This window comes from Heterocephalus glaber, unplaced genomic scaffold, assembly GCF_053883595.1.
Source record: "Heterocephalus glaber isolate CG9 unplaced genomic scaffold, H.glaber_assembly_v1.0 deba00001673, whole genome shotgun sequence".
NCBI classification, from domain to species: domain Eukaryota; kingdom Metazoa; phylum Chordata; class Mammalia; order Rodentia; family Bathyergidae; genus Heterocephalus; species Heterocephalus glaber.
In genome coordinates this window covers 8,207,266-8,226,435 of record NW_028258410.1, presented here as the reverse complement: position 1 = coordinate 8,226,435, position 19,170 = coordinate 8,207,266, and the positions used below count along the sequence as shown (strand labels likewise).

The following is a 19,170-nucleotide window of genomic DNA, read 5'->3' as shown; positions in this document are numbered from 1 at the left end:
TGATGCAGTGTCTTCAGTGGAAAGTCTAGCCTGCCTGACCTAGTTCTGTGTACAAACGTAGGTCTCTGACAATATTTACTGAAGGTGCCTGTACCACACCAGAGTCCACTACCGCATCTGCATAAAAATAACGCCACACACCGGAACTCCATTCCAAACATGCACTTTATTACATGTAATGACTGGCAATAGGAAAATGTGAGCACTTAAGCAGTCTACTGAGAAAATATTTTACATATGGACAAAAGTAGCTTTAAAGGAAGTCTCTGGAAAACTTTTAATGAAAAGTTTTAAAATAGTACTGCATTTTGCAACACAAAGTACCACGAGACTGGAAATATTACAAAGGGGGATACAACAAATGAAATACAATTTTCAAACTACTAGTTAAGAACAATTTATCTTCTTCCAATTGCTAAAGGGGCATATTTAAAATGAAAATAAAATAAAAAGTAATGTACCATCTAAGAATAAATAAATTACAAAGGATGTTAATTCTTAGAGTTATCATGTTAAGCAAACATGATGGAATCACAGATAATTGAAAATTATTTACTAACATCAAGATGTCTTCATCCCCAAATGATCTAAGAGGACATGAATGAGTATTTTGTTCTAGGTAAATACGTCTGCAGAATGTGCTCTCAAAAGTCCCTACTAGGGTCCCCACGATTTGAGCCATGGCTCGTTCAGGTCACTGTCAGAGCAGAGTCCCAGGATCGTAGAACGCTTGTGGGCGGGTGCTTGTGGGCCAGGGACAGCCCTTCACTCCCAGGACCCCTGTCCAGTCCAGTCACTTGGTCTCCACTGCGGGGTTGTTCTGCAGACTCCCCTGTGCAGGGCAGGTCACCAAGGAGTCCGGTCTGCTCAGCTTTAGCCTTCTGCCAGTTTTACCGCAAAACACACTCTCAAATTCCTAGAGCCAAGAAGGGGTCATTAATGCGCTGGATGCACAGATGTGAACAGTGCTGTCTTCAAGAGCACAAAGATTGAAATGAAAAGCTACATAATTACTTCAAGTACTTGGTTTGGTTTGGTTTTTGGTCCTGGGAATCAAATTCAGGTCCTTGTGCTTGCGATGCAGGCGGCAGCACCACTGAGCTAAATCCCCAGCCCCAAAGATACTTGGTTTTACGGTGTCACAAATGTCATACCATATAAAGGTATACATGTGATAAAAACAGAAGTTCAAACATTTTCCCCAGGAGTTACACTATATATGTATTTTTATTTAGCTTTTCCAACAAAGTCTCAAAATGTCTGACCACATGGAACATAGAAATGTACCACTTTAACCATTTGTACATGTACAGGTTGATGGCAGCTACCCAGTACCTGTTCTTCAGCATCTGCCTCCCCTGCCGCATATTAGAGTGTCCTGTGGCCAGGCTGGGGTAAGGTGCTGACACTAAGACAGCTAGGTACGTGGTAAGACTACGGAAAAGCTGTTCCCTGCGGTGCCCTGCTGGCTCTGAATCCCTGCTCATGTCACACTGCCTCTCTTTCCTCTGTTTGGTTTTTTTTTTGTACTTGGGATCGAACTCAGGTCCTTCTGCTTGCTGGGCAGGTGTTAGAATCACTGAGCTAAATCCCTGGCCCTCTTTCTTCTGTTTAAAAAGCCTGGGCCGGGGATTTAGCTCAGTGGTTTTGCTGCCTGTTGCACAAGTGCAAGGACCCAAGTTCGATCCTCGGTACCAAAAATAACAAAATAAAAATAAAATAAAATAAAATAAAATGCCTCAACTCTAAGCTGGGGGTGGTGGTGCGCGCCTGTGATCCCAGCACTCTCAAGGCTGAGGCAGGAGGGTTTCAAGTCCGAGCCCAACCTGGGCAGCCTAGTGACTTAGGAAGACCCTGCTGCAACATAAAGTATGACTTATAGCTCAGCGTGCAGGCCCTGGGTTCAATCCCCAGGACCAACAAACCCCAATTCTAATGTCTAGAATGGTCAGTCTCAGCCCCACGAAACAGAGCCTCAGGGGCAGATGTTATGTGCCTCCTACCCAGACCTTATCAAGTCTGTCTAGGGCACTGGTTTACAGGAAAGACAGGAGACAAAAAGACAGTAAACACCACCGTGACTATGCAAATGTGGAAAATTCTATCAGACAAATTACTCTGCTTCAGTAAGTCAATGGCAAGGAAAAAAGAAATAGGGAACAATTACAGATTAAAAGATGTTTAGTCATCAACCACCAAATGCAGTATTTCCATCCCAATTCAAATAAGCCGACATAAAGACATTTGTGGGTATCAGGGAACAAGTGTATTCCACAGTGATGCTGCTGTCGTGGTTTTACACAGCCCTTCGCTTCCTGGAGATGTATCTATGCCTGAGACGAGAGTCAGGAACTGCTTTAAAATAACTTACCAAGGGGGCCAGGGATTTAGCTCAGTGGTTCTGCCGCCTGCCCCACAAGTGCAAGGACCCAAGTTCGATCCCCGGTACCAAAACAAAACAAAACTTACCAAGGGAGGGGTTATGAGGTCGATGGGTAAAGCAAATTATCCAGAAAATGAGTTTTAGGGACATAGGAATTCATTGTCCAAGTCTCTCCATTTTTGTACATTTGGAATTTTTTTTTAAAAGCATAGCATGCTAGGCAAGTAACACTAACATTGTATGTTTGTGGTAAAATATATATGTAACAAAGTTTGCCACTTCAACCACGTGTTACTTGTCTGTGGTGTTGAGCAGTCGTGGTACTGTACACTCAGCACCATTAGCTTTCTCCAATACTTTCCATGATTCCAAACAGAAACTGTTCCCGTTAAACACTGACTCCCCATCCCCTGGCACCCCCATTCTGCTTCCCATCTCTGAATCTGAGGCTACACAGAGCAGCACATAGTACTGTATTTGTATTCTGGTGACTAGCTTCACTCAGTATGTCCTCAAGGGTCATCCACGTCGTAACCAGTGTCAGAATTTCACTCCTATGGTGACTCGCAATGGACATAAATTGAGTATATAAAGAACATCTTGTTTACTCAAATATCACCTGCTGGGCCCCTGGGTTATTCCCATGTTTTGGCCACTATGAACAGTGCTGTTATAAATATTCACAGAGAAGTTATTAGTCTGAATCTGTCTTCAGTTCTTTGGGGATTATACTCAGAAGTGGTATAGCTGAATGACATGATAATTAACTTCTTGAAGAACTGTCATACAGTTTTAAACAGTGGCTATGGGCCGGGGATGTAGCTCAGTGGCATAGTGCCTGCCTGGCAAGCACAAGGTCCTGAGTTCAATCCCTGGTAAAACAAAAAACAAAAAACAAAAAACTAACCTTGTGAAACTATAAGAAAAAAATTGCAATTAAACAGTGGCTACACCATTTTACATTCCCATCAACAAGGTACAAGGGTTCCAATTTCTGCCTTTCTTTCCCAACACTCATTTTCAGCCATTCTAATGGGTGTGTGGTGGCATCTCATTGTGGTTCTGATGTGCATTTATCTGCGTAATGACCAGTGATTTTGAGATTCTTTTCATGTATTTATTGGCATTCATATACATCTTTGGAGAAATGTCTAACCCTTTTACCCAACTTTTAATTGGGTGCTTCTGTTACTACTGCAGTGTTCATATGTAATTCAAGGGCAGGACCCATGTGAATACCCTACTGCTAGTGGTGTAATTCTGAATCCTTTGCAGTGGTTCTAACATTCTGCTTATCCACATTCTAAGTAATACTCCACCAAAGCAATCTGCCATTTCTGACCATATCCATTCTCAGAAATTATACCTGTATATACACTCTAATCCCCTCCCCACATTTAAAAAGATTTAGGATGAAATTTAAGAAGAATCACTGTACGTATTAATGCTGTTCAGTATATTTCAACACATGCCTACAGCAGGCACTGATTAAATCCAACTTCTTTGTCCACCCTCCCAATCTGTAGAAATCACTATTTTACCTTTAGATCGACTTTGTTTAGCTTCCACATAGTATGAGAGAACATGCAATACTTTTCTTGAGTCTAGCTCATTTCAAGTAATGGAATGCCCTCTAGTTTCCTCCTTTTTCCTACAGATGGGGTGAATTCATTCTTCTTTATGGCTAAATAAAATTCCTTTGTGTATAAATACATTTTCTTCATCCATTCATTAGCTGATGGGCACCTAGGCTGATCCTGTGTTACAGCTGTTGTGCCACAAGAACACGGGCATGTGAGTCTCTGACAGGCCAGTTTCATTTTCTTTGCCTCATACCTAGAAGTGGTATAGCTCGGTCATATGGTAGATCTGTTAGTTTTTTGAGGAATCTCCATAGTTTTCCAGAGTCACTCTACTATTTAATCCCACCAACAGCGTGTAAGCTTTTCCCTCCAGCAAGCTTTTCACCACACACCTGCAATCCCAGATACGTGGGAGGGTGAGGCAGACGAATCGCCAAGTTTAAGGCCAGACTGGTCATCTTAGTTAAGAGTCTGTCTCAAAAAGTAAAAAAGGAGGGGCTGAGGATTTAGCTTAGTGGTGCCGCCACCTCACAAGCGCAAGGTTCTGAGTTCGATCCCCAGTACCACCCCCCCCCCCAGAAAAAAGAAAGTAAAAAAGGGCTTGGGATACAGCTCAGTGGTAGAGCACCATGGGTTCCATCCACAGAATAGAAAAAAGTTTCTTTTTCTCTGTAATCTCGCCAGCATTTGTTATTTTTGGTTTTAGTAATAGCTATCCCAGGGGATGGTATCTTACTGTAGCTTTTATTTGTATTTCTTTCATAGCTTATGATATTGAGCACCTTTTCATATATTTATTAGCCATTTGTACTTCTTTTGAGAAATGTCTAGGTTTTGTTAAATATTTTGAGTTCTTCATATATTCTGGATAGTGAGTCTCTCAGGTGAATAGCTAACAAATTACCTTCTCATTGTGTGGATTGTTTCTTCACTCTGTTGACTGTTCACTTTCTTTGCTGTGCATAAATTTTCTAACATAATCCCTTTTGTCAACATTTTCTTTTCGTTTCCTGTAAATCACTGCCTATACTGAGGCCTGAAGTGTTTCTCCATTTTTTTTCCTAGTAGTTTCAGGTCTTTCATTTATGTCTTTGCACCACTTTGAGTTAAGTTTTGTACAGGGTGAGCGACAGGAGTCTACTTTCAGTCTTCTACATATGGACATCCATTTGTCAAGCATCACTTGTTGAAAAGGCTGTGTTTTTGGTGCCTCTGTCAAGATTCAGTTGGTTATAGATGCACAGGTTTATTCCTGGGATTGCTAATTGTTTCCCTTCACATGTCTGTTTTTATGCCAGTACCATGCTGTTTTGGTGAGTATGGCTCTGCAGTGTGTCCTGAAATCAGGAATTGTGATGCCTCCAACGAGCCACATTTTCTATAATCTTGACATATAAAACATAAAGTGTTTGCCACATGTGGCAAGATATAATTTACCATTTAGAATAGTTACATGATAGAAGAAAATAATCATTTTTCAGATGTAAGAAAATACTTTGATTTTCTTAACTATTTTCACACAGCAATGCAGCTAGTCCAGGGGTCTGTCTCCATTTTGAAGTAGGGCAGAAGCATGGTTACACTGGAGTTCTAGATTTGTCCAGAGGGGCCCCCACCCTGAATTTGTTTATGGGAAGCTGGGGTTGAATGCAAGAGTGAAACAGACAGATCTCTCCAGACTCTAAACTGTCCTCCTAATACTAGCTCAATTAGCAACTATTCTCCTGACCTTTTTTTTTGGTACCAGGGATCGAACTCAGGACCTTATGCTTGTGAGGCAGGTGGCAGAACCACTGAGTTTAATCCCCGGCCTGAGCATCTATTCTCAACAAAGCATGTGAAATAGCTGAGCTTCAAAGAATTTTTACAACCTATCAAAACGTCTTCAAATGACATCTGACCAAAGTAAATATTCTTTTCATTTGTTTGTTTTTTGGTACTGGGGCTCGAACTCCAAAGTAAATATTCTTTTTAGATCTGTAACTGATAATCTCTTCCAGTAAAATCTATTTCTTTGAGGAAAAAGAGAGCTGCTCTAATTATATATAAGAAAATATACCAGGAACTTATTAAGAGGAAGAAAGTTGGGGGCTTAAGGTGGGGTGGGTAAAATAAAATTTATTAATAGAAAAATTATTAAAAAAGAGAAAGTTGGGGTCGGGAATTTAACTCAGTGGTTCCACCGCCTGCCTCACAAGAGCAAGGTCCTGAGTTCAATCCCCAGTATCAAAAAAAAAAAAGAGAGAGAGAAAGTTACATGGTCTGGGTGTCAAGAGTTAAGATAAAGGGTTAAAAGAAAGAGGAATACTTTGAAGTGATAAAAAGAATACTAGGAGGATGGCAGATCAGGAGGAGGGGATTTGTGAGTATTTCTACCTGAAATATATAAAGCAAATACTGATAGGACTCTTAAGGATATTCAACAGATATAATTTTAGTGGGAGATCTCCATACCAGTCTCTCAGAAATAGGTTTGACAGAAAAAAGGAAAGGATAAGAGAAGTTTTAATCTCAATAATCTTGGCCAATAAACCAGGAGCAGAGCACATGCCTGGAGCCCAGCTATTCAGGAAGCTGAGTCAGGATGGCTTGAGGACAGGACTTGGAGACCAGTCTGGGTAATTCAGCTATGTCCTGACTCAAAATAAACAATCTCAGCATAACAAAACCATAGAATTCTCTAGAAGATACACATTATTGCCCAATGTTCACAGAAATTTAATGGCCAACATAAGAGGTCACAATGTAAGCCTCGACAAACTCTTAGAACTTTTTTGCCAGGTGTGCTGGTGTGTGTCTAGGAACACCAGCACCTGAGGACTACAGAGAGAACCCACCTGAAACAAACACCAAGACTTAAAACTGCTTAACAGAAAAATAGAGCCTTTTCACTGACTACAAGGAGATAAATAAATGTGAGAAATAGATAAACCGTTTTATTTATTTTTTTGGTACTGGGGATCGAACTTGGGTCCTTGCGCTTGTGCAGCAGGCAGCAGAAACCACAGAGCTAAATCCCCAGCCCCGATAAACTGTTTTTGAAAAGACAAACTTCTATGTATATAGAAAATTAGACTTTCAGAGAATTCGTATGTTGAAGAGGTAAACAAAAATCACTGAGACAGTGAAAGCATTATATCCCAAGCAACAAGAGTATTTTCAAACCAGCACTAAGGCAGAAATTTGCTTTAAATGTAAATTAGAAAGCAAGACTGAAGTAAATGAAGTAAACTTTCACCGCCAACAAAATGCTTAGGAAGGAAATAATAAGTATAGGTTTTTAAATAATAAAAAGCAACTTAGGAGGCTAAAAGCATTAGCGATCACCTGCTCACAAAAGCCAGCAGCAAAGCTAGGAGAACTGAGCTGCTGCACAAGGCCGGAGCCTGGCCCACGGCAAGTGTGCAGTGAGCAAGGGGCTCAGGAAGGTCCCAGGACAGGCAGGCACAGTCAGGAGGGCAGCGAGAATGCAGGAGTACTTTGCCCAAGACACTTTATTTATAAAACAGGTCATGAACACAGCTGTGAGCTCATTTTTCCATGTACAAGTGGCAGATGTTGCTCAGCAGTTGAGGATAAACTCCCACCTAACATGTTCAAAAAGTAAACAACAAGGCGAAACAAACATCTGAGTAGTTTCCACAGGGGCCCGGAGAGGTGAGGCTGAAGACAAGCTGCTGACCGCTCCATCCCGTGTGGGCACAGACTCCGTGCTGCCGCGGGGTGCGGTTCTAGATTAGCTGCACTGCCTCTTCCCAGCCTCTGGAGTCACACAGGGACCACACTCACACTCCTGAGTACGCAGCTGCCCACATGCACAGGGCAGGTCACCACACTCCACAATGTCAGGCCCCATACGCTGGATGTCACTACCTACCTGGTTTGGATCTCTCCTGCAGAAGGGGCTTTACTTAGGCCAGATCATAAAGGATACAATTACCTGATCCACACTTGCCATCACTTGTATATAGGTAAAGGTGTGCCCACAAAGATGATGCCCTGGAAGGTGCAAAGTGCCAGTGGACTCAGCCGACCAGAGTGCTACACGGCAGCGCCAGCAGCGGTACATGCAGGCACACAGGAAGCGCGGGCTGAGGGCCTCAGGAGCCACTGCAGAGGCAGATGCCTTCAACAGGAGAGGTACAAGTCTCTGCAAGGCGGGCCTTCACCCCATGCCTACCAGGCAGCCAGCAATGCTGCCACTCCCCGGAGCAACAAAGGGAGTGGGGGAACTCTGGGCCTCAGGTTGGTGGTGCACAGCAGGAGAGGCAAGCCACTAACTTCAGGACCACTAAGTGTTGCACACTGATGGGAACTCTCCAGCTTCCTCAGCCACTCAGCTCTAGAATCATGGACCACGCTGGGTGCACCCTGTCACTGAGAAGCTGGGGAGAGAAGGCAGGCCACAGGTCGGGGAAGAGATCAGGGAGGGCTGATTTGTACCTGAAAGCTGGTACAAAAAACAAACGGGTGTCCATGGGGCCAGCACAGGACCCATCTCCACAGGCCACCTGGAGTAGGGGATGGAGGAGAGGAGTGGACAGATGGCGCTAAGCTGGAGCTAAGGAGGGCAAAGAAAGGGGCGGGTGCAGGCAGGAGACCTGGGAGCCAAAGTTCACACAAGAGAACAGGAGAGACAGCAGCCATTTGCAGGAAAATGGGAGAAGGAAAGGAGTGATCTCTGAGACAGCAAAAGGGAGAAACCAAGCGTGGGCCTGACTTCAGACAGAGCACAAGGCCACATCCTCAGCAACAAGGGGAGGCAAAGCACATGGCCGCCACAGGGAAACCAGAGAAGGGAAACAGCTGCAGAGCACCCAGTCAGTCGGTCCTCACTGTGATGGGACCCGAAGAAGGGAGGAGAGGCAGCAGAGGGTGGCAAAGGGGCTTCAAGCACCTCACTGAGGTTCACAGCCACAAATCTAGAACAGAGTTGCAACACAATTAAATGTCACCTATGGCTCTGGACTGGACCCTGGCTGTGGAAAAGCTACGGAGGATAGCACTGGGACAACCAGCAAAACCTAAGTGTTAACTGCAAAGAACTAAGCATGATGCAGTGCCATTGTCCTCTGACCACCGTGCTGGTTGTGTACCACGATGTGCTTACTCTTCCAAGTTAACTACTGAAGTAGCTGGGTCTAAACAGCATATGTCAGTGGCTCACTAGCAAATCACTTGGAAACTTATACAGAGAGACTGGCAAAGACAGAGAAAATGGGGACACGGCAACTCTGGGCTAGTACACAAGAGGCTCTGTGTACAGTTTTTGTGATTTTCCTGTAAGCCTGAAGTGATACCATAATTAAAAATTTCCGGGGCAGGGGATTTAGCTCAGCGGTTTCGCTGCCTGCTGCACAAGCACAAGGACCCGAGTTTGATCCCCGGTACCAAAAAAAAAAAATAATAATAATAATAATAATTTCCATAACTACTGACCCAATGCCATGTAAAGACTGAAAACCAGAATCAAATGTAACACACAATCCCTGGCTGAATGGTGCACTGGAAAAAAACTGCTGCAAAGATCACTTTTGGAACAATTTGGGAAAATGTGACTACTGAGGGAGCAACCGAGGAAAGAAGATAGCTGCCACCACCCTCGCGGGGCTGACCATGGCACTGGGGCCATCCAGGTGGAGGTCTTGCAGGATGCGGTCAGAGGCCAACATGAAGACAGGTCTGCGATTGCCTCTTATATGTGTGTGAAGCGAACATGTAATTGTTGACAGCTGAGATCCGGCGATGGGCGTACGGGTGCTCCTGTACCACGTGTGCTCACCTGAACATGAACGCGACGTCAGTCATCTGTCTGAGCTGCACACTCCTTTAATGACACCTTCTCAACAACTCCGCAGCTCTGAAAGCTCGGCACTTCCAGCCCGGCACACTGAGCATACCCCCATCCTGTCGCTCCCTATCCACCTGCTGGTCAAGGACCAGGCCACTAAGCTTCGTATCTGGCACCACAAATACAACGGGAGCTATTCCTCTGCCGACCCCAGCCAGGGCGTCTCTCTAGAGCTACTGCTGCAGGCCACCACAGTGGTAAGTGATGGCTATAAAATGTGAGTCCAGTCACATCCCTCCCTGCCCTGAAACCTTCCAGGGCCTCTCAGCGAGAGACCCAGGCCCACCACACCTTGGCCTGCCTACCTCGGGCTCCAACCCCAGCAATACCACTGCAGGCAGAGCTCTCCTAGTCATGGTGTGTGGCGCCCCTGCCCAAAGCCCCGTGGAACTGCAGCTTTCCGAGCTCTGCGATGCAGGCTCCTTCTCAGCACTTGGGCTCAGAAGCCCACTGTCACTGCATTGACCCACTGCAGCGTTTCCACCCAGCAGCAGGACTCGACATCTCCTTCACTGTTCACGGTCGCTGGCTCCTTCCAGGTCTGCAGCAGATGCCTTGTTATACTAAGAAAGGTTTGTTGAGTAAAATGCACACTAAGATAAACAGAAAACCACTGAAAACTTTCATTATTGCATCTTTAAGAACAAAAATATGCATGCAAGTAAGGGGGAAATTACTATGGAAATTACCAAGAACACATATTCAGCTTAGTGATGTTCCAGTTCCCCAGACAGCTAAGTGACTTTACTCTGCCTATTCTGCTGGGTCTAATCATCTGACCCAGAAATAATCTACAAATGCAATGCAACTATACTTCAGAAATATTCAGAAAACATAATATGCAAAACATAATATTCAAAATTTTAAAAACCACTCCTACAAAAAAACCCATAATATCCATAAGTTTTTAATCTAGTTAATACATAGCTTATTTAAAAGGTTATAAATATCTTTATTGCATTATGACAGAATTTCATCAGTAATGATTTACTGTGAACAGGTACACAGAGCCAAACATTAAGTCATTTTAAAATATTAAAGCTTTACTTTATTAAAACAAGCCAGCAGTCTACCACTAACAAATGTTAAAGACCAACTACATATAAGTAACTGTAAATGGCTCAATTAGGATAAAACATAGTATTGCTTTAAAATGCAATGAAACATATAATGAAAGTAAAAACTTAAGCAATCCTGCAATTCATAAGATATAACTGTCATGCAGACACAGAGGAGGGAACAGGTCAGGACACTCCTACTGCAAGGAGTGTCCTGCAGAAAGGTGGCCCCGCTGGCGCAGCCTGGCTGTGGGAGGGCTTCTCACCTCACGGGTGTCCTTCCTAGAAAGGCTCTAGATTGCTGCATCTGTCTTAGCCCACTCTCCAAGCAGACAGACTCCTGCTGGGGTCAACAGCAGCAAGTGCCCAAAAGCTTGGGCAAGATACAAAATCAGGACCCTGTGGGCTTATTTGTTTCACTGAGGCCTAATCACAGCGGGCAGGACACAGAGCCACAGGCCCTGACCACCAGAATTCTGACCCTAGTATCCAGCACCATGGTTCCCGAGGCAGAGCCACAAGCAACCCACGACTGCCGCTCTCTTCCTCTGCACCCTCTGGGGCCACCGACTCTCACCTGAACCAGCATCCAGTGCTGGCAGAACCAAAGTAGGACACATAGGACAGATGAGTCACAGTGGCCCCCAACCCCAGGGAGCCAAAGTGCACAGGTATTGAAGCTCCAGCTCATCCCTAGCCACAGGAATGTAACTTGTTTGCCTTTGGAGGACAAAAATCACACCCTGCACACTCTTTGGACCCCAGTGCAATACACTATATACAGTCGGTGTGCAACACATTACAGAGCAATTGACACTTCAAGTCATTTATGTTACATAGTTTCACGAATAAATCTGGACTGCCATTTTCACTTTAGTAAATGATAAGTTACATTTCTACACTTGATGTTAGCCAAAAGGCCGAGAAGCGATACAAGTTACATTTCTATTGAGTAGAGCTTTGTTCACATTGCACTTATTATTTAACAAAGGAAATAAAGGGCAATTTCAATTATCCTGGGGAAGAAAGGATAAACTGGAACACTCGTAAGTAAAATAAGACTCTAAATAGCTACAAGGGCTACTTAAATACTAACCTTTTTAAGAGAATCCCCATGTCTTTCCTGGATGTACTTCAGGAACGCTGTGGTCCACTGAAGGGTTGTTGCCTTATCTGTCTCCACATTGCAGAAGGGAACTAAAAGATTCAGCTCATCACAGCAAATGCGGATTCTGCGCCTGCAGTCAAAATCCAGGTTAATCACACAGAGCATGGTGAAGGAGACGAGCAGCACCAAGTTCACTGTCTTGCTCAAAGGGGTCTGACTCCAATGCGGTAGTCTGAGTACTCAGGCTGTGCCACGACCTTGGAGCCTCAGGTGAGCCAGGCAGTGTCCTGCCCTGCACTGCCGTCCCCAGAACACTTGTGGCGCAGATGGGCCCAGTCCCAGCAGTTCCCCTTACTTCTCAGGGGCCAGGCTCACATTGCTACGCCTGGGACGGCGCTACCTTCTGAGACTGCAGGTAAAACTCCGTGCCTTTTCTGGGTAGACTGTTCTTTCTGCTGAGAATGTTATAATCTGTTCTCCATGGGCCAAATGTTGTGGCAGGGACTCAGACACAGTTTTCAGATTCTCCAAGAGGCCCTGATTCCAAAGCTATCAGATTCCCTCTCTCTTCACACCCAGAAACTTAGCCTTTTTAGAGAATTCAAAGCACAACTTATCACTGAACTTTTTTTACCCTTCACATCTTACATCCAGTAATAGGGAAAGTCTGACCTAAGCTGACTTTCAGCACTTACAGTGTACCCTAGCTTCGTGTCTTCACACCTGTATACCTAGAACTGTGACAGAAACTTTGTAAGAGGAAAACAACTCCCTGACTGCTGGGTCTGGGGCTTAACATTTTAAATATCAATCAGCTCATTTTATTCTGATATCTCATCCATGAGGAACTGAATGGAGGGGTAAAGAATTTTCAGAAGGCTGTTGAACTCAGCCAGTGATAGTGAGAATTCGCTTTCAAGCTGTCAACATGCCATGTGAGGCCTTTCACAGGTTATCTGATAAATGTTGGTTAAATAAATGTCAGGGTAGGCAGCATGCCCATTATAATTCATAGCTGTATTCAGGGAAGTTCCTCAGTCAAAGCATGACATATATAAGAAAAGTATTTAGCTAGCTACTTTTGTTTTTTGTTTTTTTGAGACAGGATCTCACTCTGTAGTTCAGGACGGCCTTGAACTCACAATGATCCTCCTGTCTCAGCCTCCCAATTGCTGGGATTACAGGCATGCCCCACCAGTGGCTATAGCTGGCTTTAATACATCTTTTAAAAGGCATGTCAGGAAAGGTGGCACACGCCTGTAATCTCAGTACTTGGGCATCTGAGGCAGGAGGATGGGCTACATTGTGAGTACAAGTCAGCTGTAAAGTGAGACCATATCTTAAAAAACCAAAAAAAAAAAAAAAAAAAAGGCAGTAAATTGCCTTGGCTTAACATTTAATCCTGGAGCTTCAAAGTTGAATATGTCTCAGTGCTATTTATTTCCTAAGCCTAAAACAGAAACTGGTCCACAGTAATCATAATAAATGACTTCTTTTGGGTTTATATAGAAGAGCATGAATAAGATCCATAGAAAAGACCATTTTGGTTTTCACCTCCTTCTTCCCCAACATTCTTGAAAGAACCAAACAAAATGCAGAACTAGGTTGTCTGCCACACAGCTAGCCCACTGGCCTGCTGGCTCTGCTGAGAAGGCTGGCCTTCCAGTGTCTGAGGAGACTTGGAAAGATTAAAGAGTGGCCTGCAGGGCCAGAACTCTGACAACAGCAGGGGTTCCCTCAAATACCTGCTCTCTCAGCTGTGTGCAAGGCTCGAGTACTTAAGTGGCTGTCTCAAAGTCAGTCTCGGATGAGTTCTCCTGCTCAGTGACACCTCACTACATTATCAGAACACACCAATGGGGGATCAGGGCATCCCAGACACCCAACGGAGAAAGGATGCCTTGAACCTTGTGTCCAATCTCCCCTGGGCTTCTCCCCATGTGGCTTTTCTGATTTTGCCTCATATTCTTTGTACTAAGTCCTCCAGAGAATAACTGAATCTGGGAGTCTTGGGGACACCTGCTCCATTAAGCAAACCAAAGTTAGTGTTACTCTTGCCTCCTCCCCACCCTCGGCGCAAAGGAGCTAAGTGCTGTTTATCTGCAATGTACCTGCCTACCTAGGATAACTGTACAAAGTGACCTGACAATTGCCACATTACCTTCTATCTCTTTCCATTCGGTTATGCCTCTCCCTACGCTGAGACCTTCCTCCCTGGTGCCCGCTCTGGGTCTGGTCCCCCAGGTTTGACTGTGAGGACTCCGAGGACTGCCAGGTGCCCTGTGTGGCTGTAGAGCCTTCGCCCACATTCTGAATCTCTCCAAGGGCTCTTCGTTCTATACTTGTGTCCAACTGACGTATTCTACTCCGATTCCTCTTATTTATTGCTTGCTTACATAGCGCTTCTTCTTTGCAAAAGAAGGAAAAAATGGGATTTCAATTTTTTATCCTTCTTACCTTGCCCCCGTTAAGGTAGAATATATTTGGGGCCTTTAAAATATAGAAACACTACTGGGTTTGCAGCAGAGAACTGAACCACAAGCTGTGGCGGCAGGGACTCCATGTGCAGCAGCACCGAGCTCCACACTCAATTCATACTGAAAATCTAAGCACAAATCTATGATTGAACTACAAACACTCCTTCCAAGTGTTATGCAACCAATCCAGATTTTCTCTGACAGGCGGAGGCGGGAGGTTCAAATGTTTGAGTTCAGCCTGGGCAACTGAGTGAGACCCTGCCTCAAAATAAAAGAAGAGGCTGGAGATGTATCTCAGTAGGAAGCCTTGGGTTCAATTCCCCGGCATCACACAGAAAAGTGTGCCTTTTTAATCAACAGGTGTTATCTATAAGTGAAAAGGCCAAGAACTTTCTCCCTTTTTCTGAAATTCAGAATGGAAAATATCTTCTTAAAAAAAAAAGAGATCTGGGCCGGGGATTTAGCTCAGTGGTTTCGCCGCCTGCTGTGCAAGCGCAAGGACCCGAGTTCGATCCCCGGTACCAAAAAAAAAAAAAAAAAAAAAAAAGATTTTTCATTATATTAATTACTCTAATATGACAACTACAATTTTACTGCAGCACTCAGAAGACAAAATTTAAGTGGCTTAAGTATGTCCTCACCTGGAAGTGATTCTCCCCCCAAAGGCAGTGATGAATAGCATTGTGACTTTTATGCCACATGCTGTGTGCACATGCTATAGAAATATGACAAATTCCCAGCAAACAAGAATAGCATCTAACTAGTATGTGTTAGATATACAATCCCATATGCCATATAAAGCTCAGGGATCATTCATACAAATTTCAGAAAGGTGAAAACATTTAAATGGGGACAGAGAAAGGACTTTAAAGGCTTTGGTAGTATTCTTTTCCTTAACCTCAGTAGTTAGCACAGGGACCATTTCAGTGGTCATCTTTATTCTTTACAAATCTTTTTTTTTTTTTTTTTTTTATACAATGTCCCAACTAGAAAAAGAAATGGCTGAAGGGGGAGAAAGCAACAGCTCTTCATCTCCATCCTATCCCATCAACTTGTCAAAAGCTTAGTGTAACAGTGTTAGTTTACCGTGTAACTTGAAAAACATTTTTTCCAGAGAGGAAGGGACTGACAGTTAATTTTCAAGGCTGGCAATGTTTGCCATCAGTAGCCCTTTTATTTCCCAAACTTTCTGATCATTTTATGGCCTCTGGCTCTCCATCTAGTTCCTGACCACCTATAGTGTCTTTCTATTATGCATTTCTCCTATGCCTTTCAGCAGGTTTCAAATCCTACGTCACTCAGAGTATAAAACAAAAATAAATTATAAAGTGCTTTCAGTAATAAAGACAACTGAAATTTATGTGAATCTGTCATTTTACTGCTTTAAAAAACCCCTCAAAGCCAATGCTTCCACATTAAGATGGATTATGATGTTTAAAATTCAGAAGAATGTTCAAAGTGAGATGGGGAGAGGGTGTAAGGATCCCTGAGACACAAAAAGACTGTCTGGTGTGTCCAAGTCACCTACCTCCCTGCTCCCCATGGCTCAAAAGGCCTGTGCCAAGACTCAGGCAGGAAACCTGCCCACCACCCACTACTTTTTGGCTTACCTCCCACTTTAATCCAAACCTGCTCAGGCAAAGTTTTGTTTCGGCTACCTAAAGTCTGTTTAGTAGATTCAATCTCCTGTTGGTAACAGAAAGAAAATGCTCTTGGCAGTCCGATGTCCTGGTGCTTGGCAGCTTCAAGTACATTAGATGAATTACTAGAACTCTAGAAAAAATGAAGCAATGGGAATTTTATCTGTATGTGGCTTAATCTGCCATTTCCTGCACAAATAAAATGCACCTGACAGAAGTAACCTCAAAGCTATTGATAACATTTTATTGAGGAATTTTAATATAGCCCTAAACCATATAAATATTCTCTCAGTTTTAAAGGTTATTACAAGCTCTGTGAAAAAAAAAAATCCTTGGGGCCTACATATATTAAAATCTATCCACTTAGTACAGAAGCGCAAACTTCACAAGTCAGCTTCCCACCTGTGTCTGTGAAAGGCTAGAATTTCCACCAGTAGAGCACGAACTTGTGAACAGTGGGTAGGTGAACTGCAAAGCAGGGGTCGCAGCAGTAGTTTTATTTTTCACTAATGTTGTACATTTGTTTTGTTGTTGATGAAGAGGAACATTCATTAATTCAGATGGATGTCGAATAAGAGTTACCAAACTGCCAAGACAAAAGAAAATCCAGCAAACTGAAAGGAGTAAGTGGCAGAAAGGTTCTGGAAACAATGCTATCACTTACTACTCCCCTGACAGGTCACTTTAAACCAGTGGTGGTGAACCCACAGAACGCATGCTGCAGCAGGCTTCCCTGAAAGCTCTAAAAGGTTTGCCATCACCGCCTTACTCTGGACAGGAGTTCTGTGAGCATGCACCCTCATCCAGAAGATGGCTGTACAACTACCCACCAGTGTTGCCAGGGAAACCTACTCTTCTTCCTCCCGGAGGAAGTGAGCCTGTGCCTCCTCCCGACCCGCAGCACACCTTGACTCCTCTTTTTGGCATCCTCCAAACCCTAGTGAGGATGGGCAGCAGGGCAGCCACAGCTGGAGAATGAATGGAAAAGCAGGGCATCAGCCCCCTCCACAGCCACCCCTGTAAGTCACCAAGTGAGCCACAAGCTGCTGCAGGCTGTAGCTTTGTCTTACGGCTCCAAATCCCCGAGGACTCCTGATCTTCCCTCCCCAGGCCCAAACTGTCCCGCACTCTACCCTAAGTCAGCCCTCGGGAAGGCAGAGAAGCTTTCTGTGGCACTTAGGAGGGTAACAGGAGCCAAGTATCCTCAGGGCCATCTGTGCACTTGTCCCAATTCTTCCTCTTCCTTTTGAGCGCAGAGCCAGATGGAGCCTTACACTCCCAAAGGTGCCACCTGGGGCTGGGGACTCTGCAGGTGCATAGAGCACACTTTTCAGGTCACCCTGGACCTGGGAGTCTGCTGCCTGAGGAGACGCAAGTCAGAGTACGCTGGTGACTCATTCTAGGTCCCTGTGTTTATCCTGGGACCCAGGCTGCCCTCCACTCCAGCCAGCCCCCGCCGACACCCACCTGTTGCTACCCAGCCCTGGATATGACCGGAGCATCCTGCCCTCGTCCTAGCGCAGGCCTGACAGGCGTCGGGCTGCTTCCCCACCTCCAGACCCCCCAGCTGGCCGGCTGCCCCTTGGTCCACGTACACCCGTGGGCGACCCGCCTGCCTCACCCCGACAAGCCCACCGGTCCCCACCCAGACCCCGGCGAAAGCCGGCCCGGCCCTCTTCCCCCGCACACGCACTTGTTGAGCGCCACGCCGGGCTCGGGGGGCTCGGCCGGGATGCTGCTGAAGCGGTCCTCCAGGCGGACGCGCACGGCGGGCTTGGCCCGGGCCTCGGGCGCGCCCTCGGGCCCCGCGGCGCCCGCGCCCTCCTTGGCCGCGCCGCCCTCCGTCCGAGCCCGCGCCCGCCCCCCGTCCAAGCCGCCTGGCATCTTCTCGGCCGCGCCCGCCTCGCCGAGCAGCATCATGCGCAGCTCCTGCAAGTCAACGTGACCCAGGCAGGGGGCGTCGGCCGCCAGTGGCGGGCACAGCACCGGGTACCCAGGCGGCGCGGAGGACTGCGCGCCTGCCGCGCCTGCGCCTGGGCCGCCCAGCAGCGCAGAGCCGAGGCGCGCCTCGAGCTCGCCGTCGGCCGCCTCCATGTGCGAGTAGAGGATGTGCTGCAGCTGCGTGTACTCCACCTCCGTCATCTCCACCAGGCTCAGGTCGGTGGTCGTGAAGCTCAGCCCCGACTCGCCCAGCGCCGCGTCCCCGCCGCCCGCGTCCTCGGGGCCCACGTCGCCGCCCGCCGCGCCCGCCGCGCCCGCCTCAGGCGACGGCTCCCGCGGCCCGGGGCCTGACATGCCGGCGCGGCCCAACGGCGGGGCGCGGGGGCGGCAACGCGGACGCGGGCTGCGCCGCCACACAGGCCCTGCTGGGACTCGGGGGGCGGCCGCCGCGGGCTCGTCGTCGGGGAAGGGAAACCGCTTCGGCCCCGAAGCGCGCTTGCGCCGCCCCGCCTCGCAACGGTAACCCCACCCCTGTGTCGGCACCCGCTCCGGCCCCGCCCCTTGCCCAACCGCCCGCCCCACCTCCCGGCGGCCGCTGCCCGGCACCCGTAGGAGGCAGCCGCGGATGTGTGCAGGGCGTGCGTCGGGCGCGGCCCTGTCCCTGTCCCTGCGAACCGATGCCTGGGCACGCCCTGTCCTACAGCGGCCGACCCCGTGCCCTCTTCTGAGCCTGGCCTCTGCCCCGCCACGCTCTCTGTTGGCCTCTCGACCTGTCCGCCTCCCGATCTATCTACCTGCTGCCAGCTGGCCGGCCGGCCCGAAGCTCAGTCTCTCTTCTGTTGGGCCACGCCCCTTCCGGCCATACCCCCCCCCCCCCGCGCTTGCACCTCACGAACTTGGTTCCGCCCCCACCCCAGGCCCGCCTCTACCTGGCCACATCCCTTTCCAGCGCCACGCCCCTCCCTGATGCCCAGCCACGCCCATGGGGGGGCTCACCTACTCCAGGCACTCGCTTTTTTTAAATTAAAAAATAAAACAAATTTACATAATCAAATAATAGAATAACAATAGTTATTACACTGTGTATTGTTATCTCCAAAGTCGTTACTCAGTACAAGACATAAAAAGA

At 46.6% G+C, this 19,170-nt stretch overlaps 1 protein-coding gene across 7 annotated transcripts; it reads right to left on the bottom strand.

Moving 5' to 3' along the window:
- Positions 1 to 147: 147 nt before the first annotated feature.
- Positions 148 to 18,905, bottom strand: Tcfl5 (transcription factor like 5). 7 transcript variants are annotated; one of them, XM_087197581.1, is made up of 7 exons: positions 18,836 to 18,879; positions 16,953 to 17,068; positions 16,503 to 16,686; positions 16,071 to 16,233; positions 14,145 to 14,391; positions 11,972 to 12,113; positions 148 to 916 (listed from the first exon to the last, which is right to left on the bottom strand). In XM_087197581.1, exons 3-7 carry the CDS (start codon positions 16,650 to 16,652, stop codon positions 794 to 796), a joined length of 825 nt encoding a protein of 274 aa, XP_087053707.1. In that variant the 5' UTR covers positions 16,653 to 16,686; positions 16,953 to 17,068; positions 18,836 to 18,879; the 3' UTR covers positions 148 to 793. The 7 variants fall into 7 exon arrangements, with proteins under 7 accessions (XP_087053707.1, XP_087053706.1, XP_004841084.1 ...); XM_087197580.1 differs by lacking the exon at positions 16,953 to 17,068 and having other exon boundaries at positions 18,836 to 18,905; XM_004841027.3 differs by lacking the exons at positions 16,953 to 17,068; positions 18,836 to 18,879 and adding an exon at positions 17,794 to 18,514 and having other exon boundaries at positions 14,145 to 14,388.
- Positions 18,906 to 19,170: the final 265 nt, after the last annotated feature.